Here is a 16,922-nt window from a genome sequence, read left to right on the forward strand (position 1 = left end):
AAACAAAAGACCATCAGACCAACCGGAATAAATTCAATAAAGTCGACCGCTGGTGCCCTTGTATATGCAAGTTGTGTTGACCTAGAGTTAGGTTTATCGACCAATGGTGCCCTTGTATATGCCAGTTGTGTTGATATTATTCAGACCGGTATCTCAGTCCATTAGGATAGGTTCATCTTGGCAGAGGCCTTCAGACAGATATGGGAAACACCGTTCACTTTAGACCATCTATTTTTTTCTCTTTTTCCATCTTCTTAATCTTTCCATGTGATTGGTTGAATCCGGTTATGTTGTCCAGAAACTATCTGAGTAGAGCTTTGTCACTTATATATGAATTTTAGTATGTTGAGTGCAAACTCGTGTACATCAATTGGAATTTCGCATCAGGGTACTTCCTCCCGTAGTCAATGAGAGTATGAAAACCAAGGAGATTCTTTAGTGCCTTCTAAGGTTCTGCGTAGATATCTAGGGTCTGGTGTAAAGGTTTTACGGGTACACCTCTGGTAAACCTTCCGGAGACAACACTCCGCCACTAGAGCTACCTAGCAGTTTAACGGCTTGCTACACGTGCTAAGTGTAGTCATTTTATTTTCTAGATAAGATTTGCTCGAGGACTAGCAAATAATAAGTTCAGGGGTATTTGATAGACTCATTTTTGTGTCTGAACTGTCCTCAGTGTCTCTATTGTTAGTGCTTGATTTTGTAATTATTATGGTGTTTTTATGTTTGTGTAGGTGTTTTTGGAGATATACTCTTGTGTGGAAAAAGTTGCTCAAAAAGTACTTTTTGGAACCCCGTAGGAGATTTGCTATTCTGACTCTCAGTTTGGATAAGGGACACTCAATTACTAAGGGGCACCATCATTACTATTTGCACCCCAGTGGGCATCTTCTATTCGCACCCCCAATTTGGTTAGGGGGACACCATCTTCTTCGTTCAAATTACAGTTTTGGGGGGAAACTGTGTTCATCAACAACAGAGTTTAGGGTTCATCATTTGGAGGTGTTTTAGAGAGACTCAATGGCCGAGATTGATTGGGAAATTGATTGAGCGTAGAAGGAATGGTATAGTCATTCGATTCATTTAGAGTCGGCTAGATCGATGACTTGAATAAAACATGGCACGTTATTTACACGAGCAAACCCGAGACTTCCCGTGAAGAATTTTGGAGTGTTTTAACGAGATTTTATCTTGGAATTGAATTGAGAATATCTTGCTGAGTCACAACATGGAAGGTAATGTGATTAGTTACGTGAATGAGAGAAGATTTTTCATCTCTCGAAAGGCTGGGAGTATAAAATATTTCGGGTATGATTCTCTAGCTGGGATGCGCAGAGACGTGTTTAGATTGGGTTGGACTTATAATGACGCGTGAAAGAGAGAAACAAAGAAATAATTCCTGTAATATGGCCGCGGAATAAAGAGAAGATATCTGCAGTTAACTCGAGATATTTCACTGGTGTTGTGTATAAAAGAGGCATACAGAGGTCATAGAAGGGAGACGGGGAGTTTGGGAGATTTTAAAACAACTACAGATCTATAACAAATCGAGTTGCAGAACTGCCATTGCTGTTGCTGAAGAAGGAAACGAAGAACATAAGACGCCTGAGAGCAGTCATTCATGCTACAAAGACAACGAAATCAGCTGGAGGGTCTTAGAGTTACAATCACAGCGACAGTTCATACATATCGTTCTCTGTAACTGTTCGGTTTCTAACACTTATAACTGTTACAAACCCGGGTTTTAATAGTTTTTGTCCATTTCATCATTTGTACACCTCCTTTGAACAGTAAAATGAATTTTGAGCGTGTTTCCAACATGATGATGAGCTAATCCTCACGCGACCAAGGCGGCGGAGGAAACTATTCACTTATGCTTGATTGATAATTTCTTTTTATAATTTCAATTATTATTAATTTAATTTAATGATTAAGATCATTATAATTGTGTGGTTTATGAGATGAAAATGGTTTTTCTTAATTAGTTGTGAATCAATTTGATGTCTTATGCTCAGAAATATTTCTTTGATAATTCGTGCTTAGGGATTACAATTTAATGTTTGGAGACCTTACATATATTAGTGAGTTAATGTGAAAAAAGCTTAATAATAATTCTTGAAATAATCTTTATCAACCAATCAGTTAAAGGAATAGTGGAATCCGGAGTCTTGGTCTAGTTTAAAATCTTGATATCACTTTTTATATTCAGTTTTTTTTTTTTTATTTTTAAGTATCACTAAGTCTAAATTCTATTGCTTTCACAAGTCTTGAACGAACTTTTAATACAACAACTTTGAAATCACATTAATTTTTGGCGTCGCTGACGCGGACTTGTCTTTAGGCTAGAGTTTTTAGATTTTTCTTTTTGGGTTTTTATTTGTTGTTTTTTTTATATTATATTTGTTCTACTTTACGTTTTTGGATTTTTGTCTTTTCATTTCAGATTTTGGGAATTTGGAGAGAGAAAAATTTGCCAAAGCTTTTGGTGAATAATTAAAGATTTGGAGTTAAAGGCAAAGCGAAAAGGGCGAAAGAGAAGAAAAAAAAATTTAAAAAAGAAAAGAGAGATAGAGAGACATTTTATTTTATTTTTTAGATTTTTTTTTAGATTGTCTTTTTCTTTTGCACTTTATTTTTGGGACTTTGGACTGTGGACTTTGGGACTTTATTTTTTTAAACCCTACGGAAGGGTAGTTTAAATATAAACTGTTTGCAGAGAAGGACGTCGATTACGATATCGCATCGGGCCCTCGAATTCGTACACGACATTGGAGTCGTGTCCCGAGTCGACTACAACGGTTCATCCTCCGTCTGGAGCGGGAGGTAAGTTTGTCGAAACCGTTTACTTCTCTTCAACAGAAGATCCCTAAACTGTCTTGTGATCAAGGAGATTGATTTATCAAGATCTACATCTGAAAATCATCCTCAGACTGATCATCCTCAGAGACATGAACACTTTTACCTTTGACAAGTAATTTAGTGTTCTTTTGTGCTTTAAAGGAAACACCCTTACCGACTTTGGATGTATGCTCATGGTCAAAGATCTTAAGCTTCCCAACCAAGGTGTTTCTGGAAAGATTCTCGAGGTTATTCCCCTCAACGATGGCATGCTTCTTAGACTCGTATCTGGATGGCAGCGATCTGAGAATTTTCATCAGAATGTCCTTTTCAAGAATAGTCTTACCCAATGCAAAAGATGCATTAACAATTTCATACACTTTGTGATTAAACTCATCAAATGTATCTTCATCTGCCATACGAAGGTTTTCCCAATCGGAATTAAGGGTTTGAAGCCTAGCTTCCTTTTCACTGGAGTACCTTCAAATACGATTTCTAAGATATCCCAAACATATTTAGACCTAGTGCAATTTATCACATGGTGCTGAAGATTTGGGGTAATGGCATGTAAAATGGCATGCAAACCATTGGAATTTTGCTATGCAGCACTTATCTCGGCAAGAGTGTATTCACCAATAGGTTTGGGAATGCTTTCGTTTCCAACTGCCACAACGGGAGCATTATACCCATTAACCACATATACCCATGATTGAAAATCACGCGATTGAAGAAAAGATCGCATAAAAATTTTCCACCATAAGTAATTGGAGCCATCGAAGACTGGTGGTACGTTTACAGAGATAACACTTTTTTCCATAGAGTCAGATCGCTACAAACACAGACTGGTTAGGTCTTTAGACATGTTTGCCTGCTCTAATACCAATTGAAAAAGCGGGGGTCTAACAAACCCCCAACAGCAATCTGTATGGACTAACTCTGAAATACTTTGCTAGAGAATCAACTAGACAGTCAGACTCAATCTAGATTAAAGTATCTCAAGGAGTAATATCTCTCACTTGTTTTTTGATTTACTCAAGCTAAAACAATAGCGAGTCTTTAATCAAACACAAGTAATAACTTGGACGGTACCAAAGACCAATATCCAAGGATCAATCAATATCAATCAACAACCAAAGGTTGGATTTCCAATTGATGATCTTAACGCACAACCTATATTATTTCAATTATATAAAATATAATGCGGAAAAGAAATAACACATACACCATAAGTTTTTTTAACGAGGAAACCTCAAATGCAGAAAAACCCTGGGACCTAGTCCAGATTGAATACACATTGTATTAAACCGCTACAGACACTAGCCTACTACAAGCTAACTTCGTACTGGATTATAGTTGAACCCCAATCAGTCTCCCACCGATCCGAGGTACAGTTGTACTCCCTACGCCTCTGATCCCAGTAGGACACTGCGTACTTGATTCCCTTAGCTGATCTCACCCACAACTAAGAGTTGCTGCAACCCAAAATCGCAGACTTGATAACAAACAAATTTGTCTCACACAGAAAAGTCCATCAAAGGATAAATCTGTCTCCCACAGAAAAACCCTAGGTTTTGTTCCGTCTTATGATATAAAATCAAGGTGAACAGGAACCAATTGATAATCCGGTCTTATATTCCCGAAGGACAGCCTAGATAATCAATCACCTCTCAACAATCTTTCTTGACTACACAAGAGGATGTCGAGGAATCACAAACAGTGAGACAAAGATGTTTGTGACTTCTTTTATCTTGCTTATCGGAGAACTTTCACGATCTCAAGCCAATCAAATATTGTACTCGTACGATAGAAGATACAAGATCAGATCACACAACTACGATAAAAGTAGTATCGGTCTGGATTCACAATCCCAATGAAGTCTTTAAGTCGTTAACCTGGTTTTAGAGAAGAAAACCAAAGGTTAAAGGAGAATCGACTCTAGCGAGCGCACTAGTATTACACAGGCGTGTGGGGATTAGTTTTTCCCAATGCTAGATGTCTCTTTTATATAGCCTTCAAATCAGGTTTTTCCTTAGTTACAAAGAAATCCATATTCACCGTTAGATGAAAACCTGATTTAGATTCAATCTAATGTTTCTCAACCGTTAGATCGAAAACTTAGCTTGTCATACACATTTGGGTATACGTTTACTGGGTTTGTGAAAACCATGCCCAAACGTGTACGTGTATGTTGGTTCAACATAGTAACCCAAAAGGCTAACAATATGAGCATTTCATATTAACCTTGTTCTTTTTCAGCATAACTAGTTCAATTGATTCAAATGAACTAGTTAGAGATTTGTTCAATTGCTATGATATCTTTTGTAACTACACAAGACACAATTGAAACAAAGATGATTCGATTCGATTGAATTGGATCATGAACTTTATAGCCACGGTTTAAAGCATTAGTAATTTAAGTTTCATGTTCAGAGAACATCTTTAGATCATAACCACTTAAGCTCACAAGCAAGTTCGCGGACTTAAGATAACCGACAGAGTTTTCCAAACTCAGCAGAAAATCTCGGCAAGGAGACTTCCGCCAGTTCGCAGACTGGGTTCGCGGACTTACACGCAAAGGAGTTTTTGAAAATCCCAGCAGAATTCTCGGGAAGAGAAAGTTCGCCAGTTCCGGACTTGTACTCACGCAAACCATTTTCCGTTTTCACTTGATCAACAAAGTTCGCAAACTTTGGTTCAACGAATAGGACTTATGCATCACTAACATTGACAAACATGCTTGATATAGCAACGCATGCGAGGTCGACCGAGCTCTGCTCTAATAGGTGGTCTACCCATCGGCGGTAGCACCGTTGGTTATCTGATGGTACCATATGGGGGTTAGCGTCAAGTTTTAAGTCGTACATCAAAAATATTCTTCCCAAACCATCATTTTTTGCGAACTTATCAGTAAGTTCTCTTTCATTATCCGTGTCCACAAAGGATTCCAGTGGTTCTTCGGTTGGGGGTGGTTTGAAAGTTAGTTGATTCCAAAATGGATCAATGATTTCAAAAGGAATTCCTTGTGACGACACGGAAATCCTAATGCTGTCATTGTCATACATGAACATACAATTTTTTTTCTCCCCATCTCATTTTCCACATAATATTTGTAATCCTTCATCATATAAATGATTTCCCAGTGAGACACCCTATAGTTTAAATGTCTAATCAACCAATGGTAATCCTTATAGCTTGTGATAATTTTCATCCTACTCTCTTCCATTTGCGCGATTATCTTGATGATATTAGCCTTGGCGTATTCATGGATGATTTGTTGTACCGCAACCACACTGTTTTGGCTCTCTCGGAGAAAGCTTTTTAAACGTTCATGAGATCCTTCTGCGATACTTGTCGCTTCATTCTTGTAATGCATGTGTCGGTAGGTGTAAGCATAGAAATTTTTTTCATTGTACGAATCCAACAATTCCTTCAAGCAACAAACCACACATTTCTCGTAATCCTTCTTCCATAACCCAATAAAACTCTCCAAATAGGATTCAAACTCGGCCACATACATTGAGTGTACTATTAAATCCCAACGATGTTGAAAAGCCTTCCATAATAACCGGTTCAATTTGTACTCTGACTTGCTTTTCTTCTTGTCCTCCTCTCGTTGTTTCAGAGTTAGTTTTTGAAGACGCTCATCTCCAAATAGGATTCGAACTCGGCCACGACATTGAGTATACCATTAAATCCCAATGATGTTCAAAAGCCTTCCATAGTAACCGGTTCACTTTGTACTCTGATTTGCTTTTCTTCTTGTCCTCCTCTCCTTGTTCCGGAGTTATTTTTTGAAGACTCTCATCTTCGGCCTTTTCACGAGCGACAACTTTTTGTGGCTTTGGCTTTTGGATATGACCCCTACAATAATTTCTAATATTGCATTGTATGAGCCATGTGCAAAAAAAATGCTTAGTGTCCGGAAAAACCACTCCTATGACATTCATTAGTGTTTGGTATTTATTTGTTACTATGATCCTCTGAGTTTCATCGCCACGGTATATCTCCTTTAAGGTCTCTAGCATCCAAGTAAAACTCACATCATTCTCACGATCCATAAACCCCCATGCTACCATGAAAGTTTGCTTGTCGGACGTATGGCAAGCAATGTTTAACAACGACATGTTGTACTTGTACGTACACTCTAAAATTTGATAGAAACATTGGGCCAACTTGATTATCTCTGGATGGCCAAGAAAATGCGAGTCACTTTGCTTTCCAATACCTGCTTCCTCATTGTGTATCCGTGTTGATCGCATAGCCACTGAGATTGTTCCATAACCGCTCTATCATCCCATTCCCTCGTCTTAAAGGCTTCTCTTGTCGTGTAAATTTGCCTTAAAGTGGACAAGTTATTCTTATCGTCCTCTCCTTAATCTTCCCAAGGATGTCACTTGGTTTACACGCTTTCATTGACCTTATCGTTTCCAATTGATGTGGTTTTAACCCACAAACGGCCGCGTGTCCAATAAGAGATTTCGGATCATCATAATTATGACAACCAATTATCACTTTATGGAGATTGTATACCTTACCACTGGATCTATAGGGTCTATTAACTAGAATCTTAAACGGGCAATCATACTTCTTTGGTTTAGTAATGTATTCCCTTGTTGTCTTCTTCACGTACGGTCTCTCATTTTCCCAGTGTCTTTCTTACTTTCCACCTCTCTCACAAACAAGTTACAAACGATCTTGACTTGAAAGACGACCTAAAACTAATGTGCATTTGATCTATATTCCCTTGTCTATAAACCATTTCCTTGCATCGTTTCTTTCTTTCTATTCCAAATCGGTGAAATAACGGGCAGAGGTATTAGGACCTAGTAGAGATACAGGTTTGGGTCGACCTTCGTCCAACGCCGCAACGATTTACAACATATACCGACAAGTTGAGGATTTAGAATCGGTATATGTGTCACAATCGAGAGAACCGATTTTCAGGAATCGGATTACATGTGCAAATATAGTATGATTAAGGACTTGATGATTTCAGAGAAAAGTTCCCATATTTCACAATCGGTTCACGTTACATAACATGTAATCCGATTTTGAACCTCATTTGTCTTGAAACTTTTCGTCCCCACAATCGGATTACATATACACGTAAATGAACTGATTGTAAACTTCGTGTATTTTACGTGATTATCAAGTGAATGAATCAGATTATGCACATCACCAACAAAAACCAATTTTGGTCACGTACCCATCGCGTCAAAAATTTACTACACTCAGATTATATGATGATGAACAACAACCGATTGATGTACCCAATTTGGGGATTTTACCCAGAATCGGTTTACGTGGTGATATCGAATAAACCGATTCTGTTTTTTTTGTGTGAAAAATTTCCCCTTTTTGGGCGATCTAGACTTGCCAATGCATGTTTGTGGATCATTATAACTCATACCTGTCTATTTGAAGCATTATCACCTTCTTCTTCCCAGAGAAATTGTTCTTGTGCTTGAACATATCCTCAAGCATTATTTGGTTGACATTCTCTTCTTCATTCAAAAAATTATCCAATTCGGTAGGATCGAAATCATGATTATCCGATGCACCCAGTTTTCATCACTACTAGAGTCTTCATCGTTACTATAAAGTTTCATTTTTGCTAAGAAAATCACAAACCCTAGTTTTTTCTTTTTCCCTCTCCTTCTTCTTTCCCTCCAAATCTTAAAAGAGGAAATGAATTTCTACTCTAATCCTAACACTATAATCAAACTCAAACACTAATTAATTTAACTAATACTAACTTAATTAATCATCACTAATGGATAAAGGCATATTAGGCACTAACATAAATAGGAGTATAAAGGGTTTCTGGAAATTACACCATAATGACCCTTTTTGTTTTTTGGTCATAGGCCCCTAATTTGCCAGGTAAATTATGCTGCTGTTTAATACTCCCTCCGTCCCACTATTAGATGACCTATTTGGTTTAAAATCTTGTCCCACCATTAGTTGACCTATCTCATTAAACAAGAGATATTTCAAAAATTATCCTTTTGATTGATTATCGTTATCGTTATCATAAGAAATATGTATTATTTGATATTCATGTTTATATTCGTTACATAGGTGTTTTAAAATGATTTTCAAAGGTACAAAGTTTACGAAAATCTATGGTATAGTTTGAGAGATAAATGATTTCTAAATTTTACAAGTTATTATCCATAAGGGTATAGTTGTAAAAATACTTAAAAACACCTGATTTTATTCATTGTTTTAAAAATTGTGCAAACTTCAACCAGGTCGTGGGATGGATGGAGTATATTTCTTTCTTTTAAAAAAAAACAGAACTAGTCATAAAAACCCAAGGTGACCAAACTCGTGGTACAAAAACCCCACTCAAATGTTGTGATTCATTAAAACTCCATCTTAAACTAAATTGATACAAAACCCCCAAATTTAAAAAAAATTGATACAAAAACACCAAATTTTCAAAATTGGTTTCGTCAACTTCTATGATGTTTCATCAAAACTTTTGGGGTTTTCGTGGTACTTTTGTTTTTTTGGGTTTTTGTGTTACTTTTGTTTTGGCGGGTTTTTTGTGGATGGATAGTGATACCTTTAGGGTTATAAATAGGGCTTCACATAACCTACCCAACCCGCCGACCCAACCCGCACCCGCCAAGATTCACCCGCACCCGATCCAACCCGCCTAGGAGTGGGTTGACTATGGGTGAGCACGCCAGAACCCGCCATGTGTTGGGTCGGTTGCGGGTAGAAACTTTCATCACCCGACCCACCCGCCCACCCGCCAGAATTCCCTAGCCCTTAGATTATCTATCCTAGGATGAATCTCGGCAATAGAAAAGACCATATATATTGCCTAACCCTAATCCTCTCAACTTTCATTCGCAGTTCACACCAGTTTTCACCTCACTCCTCTTCAGCGGCTGAAGTTCGGCCTCTTCTCACCTTCCCTCGGTCTGTCAATCGCATGATTTGCATCAATTCTCAACTCATATCACCAATAACAGAAGGCAAGAGTCGTAAGACAGACTAATTGATTCTGTGATTTTCTTTGGTTTTGAATTTGGGGTATCTGTTTAGGGGTTTTTTTTTTTTTCAATTTGGGGTTTATCTATTTTTGTTATAATCTTTGATTAATTGATCTTGCGATATTCTGACTTTGATTTGTTAATCTTTTGTGTATATTGGAATTGGATTTGGGGATTTTGTGAAATGTAAAGTTTAATCTGTTCAGTTATTTGATAGATTCATTTGTTCTTTCATGAGTTTTACAATCCCTTGTTCTGCTGATTTGGATGAGTTTATGCTGCTGTACTTTACTTAGTATTTCAATTTGATGACCATTTATGTTTTTCAGTCTTCACCACCAGTGGTACCATTTTGTATTTTGTTGATTGTTGTACTGTAGCTACTGTTGTAACTTGTAACTTGTTTCTTTTGTGCAGGTTACCATGGTTGAAATCTCAGAAGTTGATTCTGCTTCTAATCTTCCAGTTGTACATGGAATGGCATCACAAATGGGACCTCCCCCTCCACATCCACCGCGTTCTGGACAAGTGCATGGACCATCAGTAGGGATAGGGAGTACAGCTGGCTCATCTACACCATCTTCTCAACCTTCACAAACTTGTGCAGCAGATGAATGTGTATCTAATAATCCTGAAGTTGGTGTGCAAATATCATGGGTATGGGGACACTACCATATTTATCAAAATGGTGAGAGAGCGAAGTGTAAACATTGAAATATCTAATTACAAGATTGGTGTTAAGAAACATGGGACTTCTAAATACATACTCTTAAATACATACTGTTAATGTTCTGTACTATAAATGTGTAAACATTTGAAACTCACGGAAAAATGAATTTTGTAACAGAATGCTTCAAAAAGAAAGAAAAAAGAAAAAAAAAGAAAAGAATAAAAAAAGAAACTTGAAAAAGCAATTCAGTTGTCTGACACTGGAGCTAATTTATCATCATCATTTGCCCCACCTGAAGAAAGTAGTCCTCCTTTGGCTGATCAAAGTCCTGGGTAGGTTGAAGAATGCATTTATCCTTTAAAGATTAAGCCGCTAATTTCCTTCAGTTGAGTTAATTTATTTGTTTATGTTTGTTTGTAGAAGAGAAAAAGGTATTTCCAGTTCTGGGCAAGGTAGTGGAAGAAGTGAAGAGGTGCTAGCCCCATTACCTGTGGAAAGGGAAGATTCATTTGATGATCCCTTATATAGGTATGCTCATGTCCTCCTCTGTTGCATATCTGTATAACACTGCATATGCATGTTTTCCAGTTCACTGAGACGGAAATGGTTATCCGGAAGGGAAACTCGAAACCTTTTTTTAATAGTTATTGATTATATGATAGTAGGTAAAGGAGTGTTGTTTGCGTGAGTTGCACATCCTCCTTAAATTTTACGTTGGGAATGTATCTTTTAGTTGAGAAATGCTCATGAGTAAATTGCTTTAGGTAGAGAATGTTATGAAACTTGAAAGGAATTAAGCGAATGTTACTTGTAGCTGAGTAGTGTATGAATTGAATCTGGGTAAGCTGTTTGGCTGAGGGGATGTATGCGATGTTTTCTCTGTAAAAGACAAATTACATATCCGTATTGTAGCCTCATCTCAGATATGGAATATCCAAATGCCGACTAGTGCAGATTTTGTACATCAATGCAAGATGCACATATATGAGCTAGGTGGAAAAGAATCCTAAACGTTTTGAATTAGTTTGTGGATTCTCAATTGATGATTTACTCGGCTTTGATAATTGTTCTGTATTATATCTTCTATTTCATTGTAGAGCCGCTGCAACGGAACATCCTTCCCTCGAACCTAGTTCCATGGTCGCATTAGGTGCGACATCAACAGCAGACAACTCCAGAGATGATCTTGCTCTTTTCCATGGTCCCCCTTTCGTCAAGGTAATTTTTTTAGAGAAACTCTCTTATGTTGTTCTATTTCTTTAGTTTTATTTTTATAAAACTGATTTAATCAGGCTGAAACTATTCATTCCTCATGCACGTTTATATTAATAGCTTCTCTTTCTTTGAACAATTTCAGTCAGTTCTAGTTTTCCATGAGTTGTGCTAGATTTGTTATTGATACTATATTTACTTTAACATGCAGATATAACAAGAGGCCGCAGATCAGAACAAGTGGCTTCTAGTGAATGTGGAGTCCAGTAAAATGGAATTCGGCTCAGATATGGTACATGTCTTGCCTATTTGCATGTTTGGGCTAATCTTGGTTAACCCTGATGTAGGGCATCTAGGTACACAAGTCACCCATGTTTGACATGAATCAAACCCCTTTCCTAGTTCTATTTTGTTTCTTAATTTAGGATTTCTTTTTTCTAGTTATAATTGGTTTCCGACTTTAGTTTGATTTCCTTTTTCTAGTTAGAAGGACGTTAGGAAATAGTGAAGCCTATATAAGATGGCCTAGTATCGTAGAATTCTACACTATTTGATTTAGCTATTGTTCTCTAGTTTCGCTATTTCTATTGATTCCACACTAGTTTTTCTATATATATATTGGATCTTTGATCCAAGTTATACGCTCCCGCTACGTTAAATACTTTCTAAATTACTTTGCCATGTGAAGCTGAACCGTGCCATATGGAATGATAAAGTGGTTGCTCAACTAATCCGCACTAAATTCATCTTTTGGCAGGTATAGCGATCTATTAATAATTTAATATTACTTAAATTTACTATTTTATTTTATTTCTTAGATTTGATGCAATTTGAATTGTTCGGTTCTGTATGTGTTATTTTGGTAACAAGGTGCACGATGACACCACTGAAGGTAGGCAAGTCTGCAACTACTACAACCTGGTTTCTGTTCCTGTAGTTCTGCTTCTGGACCCAATATCCGGGAAAAAAATGTGCTTATGGAGCGGAATGATTCGACCTAGGCCTTTATTGAAGGTATTGCCTGTTTTAGACTGCTTCTGGCCATCAAACATAATTGTATCATTACATATAGCTTACAGCTTAAGTTTAAGTTCAATCATAATGTGTGTCTTCTTGCTTTATTAGTTCCACCTTTTCTTGAGCCACCAATTTTGAGAAGATATTTTATCTTATGTAGGTGCTACTTCGTTTAGTGGATGGAGGTCCAAAAGATAACCTGGAACCAAAAGGTGTGTTTAAAATCACAGATTAAACACTTAGTTTTGCATAAAGCATTAATCTGTCCCCACATATGCGCTTGTTTGGTGAATCAAGTTTATTCTAATTCATGTTCTTGCTATAACTGCAATAATTTTGTAGCTATTCTAAGTGGTTTCTTTATTCTAATTTAGAAAATTTAGAATTTAGTTTTATCTTCCATGACTTCGATTCAGGTATACATCAAATGTCAAGTGATTTTTTTCATGAGATTCCAATTCTGTCTAGTTTCCTCGGTTTTTTTTTGGTCAATCTTATGTCTAATTTTGTGTTTTAGTGTTTCAAATTGTTGTTCGATAATCATCAGAATCATTCAGCTCTTAATTTGTAAACGTGCATGATCCAGTAGTGATTGATGTCGATCTCTTTTCTGGATTTCACCCTTTTTGAGATTTGCTTTGTAAATAAGTGATTTTTATTCATGAGATTCCAATTCTGTCTAGTTTCGTCAGCTTTTTTTGGTCATTTTTTTGTCAAATTTTGTGTTATATGGTTTCGAATTGTTGTTCAAGAATCATCAGAATCATTCAGAATTGTTGAGATTATATATTTATGTTTTTTAGTTTAAATTCCAGAATTTACACAAGACTTTTTAGTTTTTATCATGTCCGACTGTTGTCACTCGGACATGTTTCCAACTCATCGAAACTCCAGAAAGTGGCCCTCGCTATATCTGTGGCTGTCAGTCATTGAGGATTGGTTGTCGAATCTACCTGCATACGTCATTTTTTCTTTTCTTGAGATCCGTTCTTCTCTGCTTTACTGAAGTTCCTGCGGTCTTATTACCAAGTTCTTTCTCTTATGTTTCAGGCGCAGATAGCTGTCCAATGGAATTCCCTAGATGCCCAATTGAAACATATTTGCTTACCATGGCCAGAGAGAAAATAAAAGAAAAGTCTAGGACATGCAACGAGGAGGAACTGCTGGAAGTTGAGCGCAGGCTTATGCAGGCAAGACTTGGTGCCCAATTGCAACAATTAAATGACTATAGATTATGGTTATTGTCGGAGGGACTGGATCATGATGAGATAATACTCATATCAGGAGACATGAGTAGCAGTCTGCAAAAGGATAAGAAGGCCAATGTTATAACTTTAACTGGCCTCGAAATCTTTCCCAAGGTAGGAGAACTAGGTGGAGAGACCATTGTTGGCAACCTCGACGTCCATAAAAACGGGTTCATCTATGCAACTTCTAGTCCCAGTTTCCATTTTCATTTCATCTGCGCAGACATACAGAGAACTTTCTTTCGAGTTGGAGATGAGAAGACGCAGCCTCTCTTGCACTTCCATTTGCATCACCCCGTCAAGATGGGGGCAGAAATGAGGCAGGATATCCAATTCCGTTTGGTGCAAACCCCTGTGGGGCAGAGGACATCTTATAATGATTCGGAGAAGCAAACCAGGGATGGGGAAGACTTAAAGAAATTTGTCAACAAAGTGGAAGACAAATGGAGTACGTATACATTTCATGTTGCTGAGGTTCTTAAGAGGAAAGAATTTTAGGGAAATCTTCGCTCCAAGGCGCCAACTGTCTTTGGCCTGACTTTTTATGCCCTAGTTGGGCTTGTAGATGAACCTTTCGTTGTGGCATACCTAGACAAGATCGAGATTGTTAGTCTGAGGCTTAAACCTGCGGTAATAGATATGACTATCGTTTTTCAGGACTTCAAGCATGATCTGATTCACATCAACTCAATTCCCATAGCCGCGCTCGGTCTCATAAAAGACATCTTTAACTTTTCCATGGTGAAGTATTATGAGATTCATAAAGATTTACCATGGAATTCCATGGTGAAAGGGATAGCAGATTCTCCGAGGGAGTTCCTCACCAATGGTGGATGGTTAAATTACGGTCTCGAGGACGATGCTACTGCAAAGTTCTACGATTACTTCTACGAGAAAGTATAAGTCAAGGAACGTAAATTGGATAATGAAGGTGAACAAATCTGCCCATATGGATCAGACAGTGCAGGTGAAGAAAGTGACACATTGGAGGAATGGGAGGATTAATGAATCAGGCAGGAAGAGGAGAGTAAAACAAGCGAGTTCAAGCTAAAGCAGTCACAAGTATCTTTGCTGCTGCATCTAGTTTATTTTTAGTTTAGACGAAAATTTGCTTTTTTAATGGATTCTCTACTAGTGTATAGCTCAACGTGGACGTCCGGAGACTCCATATTTTCTTTTCGGTTTTTCTAAGTTGCTGCTGGGATTGGTTTTTATGGTTTAGTTGCTCACTTTGACATTTCTATTTGATTCTTGTCATTATCTGCCTCCCTTAGTTATGTGACATTGCACTCACAGGTTTACTGCTTGGCGTAGAATATCATAATGTCTCCTAACTAGTAAATGACCCATGCCGTAACGGCCCGGGCTTTTAGATTGGTGTTGCATATTGTGGTGATTATTCAAATTTTTTTCGGTTAGTAAGACCGATTCAAGATATTTTAACCTATTTTCAGTTCAGTTGACTCTGGCTACAACGGTGTTGTGCTCCAACTCATACGAACATGTACATTCCCAACAACGGAACAGAAAGTGCGATTTTTGACAATTTGTAAGTGTGCTAGTTAAATCCAGCGACTATTCATCAATTACTGTTTAAACTTTGTGACATATGTAAGCCTAAAATCTTCAACTCTTTAAGACCAACAACAGTCACTTTTCCTGAAAAACTTAATATCTTAATGTCTATACTTGTAGAATATCTTAATGTCTATACTTGTATGCCGAATTAGATCTTAAATATATATGCCAAAGTACAGTAGAAACTTTATAAATTAATGTTATCAAGATCATCAAAATTTATTAATTAAACGAGATATTAATTAACCAATAAATTAATACTTATTAATTTATAGATAAATTTCATATCAAATAATTAGTTTCTATACAAACAAGATACCATATCATATCTTTTATATTTCCTATATAAATACAATATCAATATCAAATCATATTTTTATAAACATATTATCCAATCATATTTTTAATTTCTTATATAAACACAATATTAATATCAAATCATATTTTTTTATAGACACAATATCAAATCATATTTTCTAAATATATTTTTATCAAAAAAAAGATCATATAAAAATACAATATGAAATCATACTACTAACAGATATAAAAATATTTGATATAAATATAATATGAAATCATACTACTAACACAAACAAATCATACACACAAATATGACTTCTCATCTTAAAGGTGTTAAAAAATCAGCAATGAACCGATGAAATTCGTAGAGCATTATTCAAGCACAAGAAGGATAATCCAACAACACCAAAAATTCTTGCAATGATAAGAAAAATTAGAGATGAAATTCAATGCGATATTGATTTTAGAAAAAAACAGAAGACAAATGAATCATTTTTCAAAAAGTCTCCGTAAATCATTAATGTATTGAATATATATATATATGTATATATATAATGCATTATTAATTTATATTTCATGTGGGGCCTACATAGGTAATCAAAAAAGTATTATCTTATAATTTTAGCGAATTATTAATTGGCACGTTGTCCCCGACTCGGGACCGGCCAAAAATATTATTTAAGAGAGTTTATTAAATAAACGAGTATTAATTAAAAGAGTTTCTACTGTAGAATGTTATACATCTCCAATCTTCGCCTGGCCATACACCTCCATTCTATTGGACCTACAACTTTGAAATCTTACTGAAGCTTGTTCCAGTAATGTTGGTTACATGCAACGTTGCCAATAAAATTCTACAACCTTCTTTAGCCTAAAACCATGCCGGGTAGGAGTTGCATCAAACTGCATATTGATGGGGATTGGGATCGACCCAAGCCCATGAGACTAGTCCCACATGTGATATATATTGAGTTCTATATGCAGACTAATAAGGTGTGGAATCTCCCTACATAGTACCGAGGCCTTTTCAATTAATACCCCACATCTGTCTGG

The 16,922-nt window shown here is 36.7% G+C and overlaps 1 protein-coding gene across 3 annotated transcripts; it reads left to right on the plus strand.

Annotated features, from left to right (window-relative positions):
* Positions 1-10,262: 10,262 nt before the first annotated feature.
* On the plus strand, positions 10,263-15,253 carry LOC113322175 (plant UBX domain-containing protein 7-like). 3 transcript variants are annotated; one of them, XM_026570212.1, is made up of 9 exons: positions 10,263-10,533; positions 10,693-10,847; positions 10,936-11,043; positions 11,613-11,733; positions 11,939-12,019; positions 12,416-12,484; positions 12,598-12,741; positions 12,905-12,956; positions 13,795-15,253. In XM_026570212.1, exons 5-9 carry the CDS (start codon positions 11,999-12,001, stop codon positions 14,487-14,489), a joined length of 981 nt encoding a protein of 326 aa, XP_026425997.1. In that variant the 5' UTR covers positions 10,263-10,533; positions 10,693-10,847; positions 10,936-11,043; positions 11,613-11,733; positions 11,939-11,998; the 3' UTR covers positions 14,490-15,253. The 3 variants fall into 3 exon arrangements, with proteins under 3 accessions (XP_026425997.1, XP_026425998.1, XP_026425996.1); XM_026570213.1 differs by having other exon boundaries at positions 10,263-10,502; XM_026570211.1 differs by having other exon boundaries at positions 10,263-10,847.
* Positions 15,254-16,922: the final 1,669 nt, after the last annotated feature.

Source organism: Papaver somniferum, chromosome 11, assembly GCF_003573695.1.
Source record: "Papaver somniferum cultivar HN1 chromosome 11, ASM357369v1, whole genome shotgun sequence".
In the NCBI taxonomy this organism is placed as follows: Eukaryota; Viridiplantae; Streptophyta; class Magnoliopsida; order Ranunculales; family Papaveraceae; genus Papaver; species Papaver somniferum.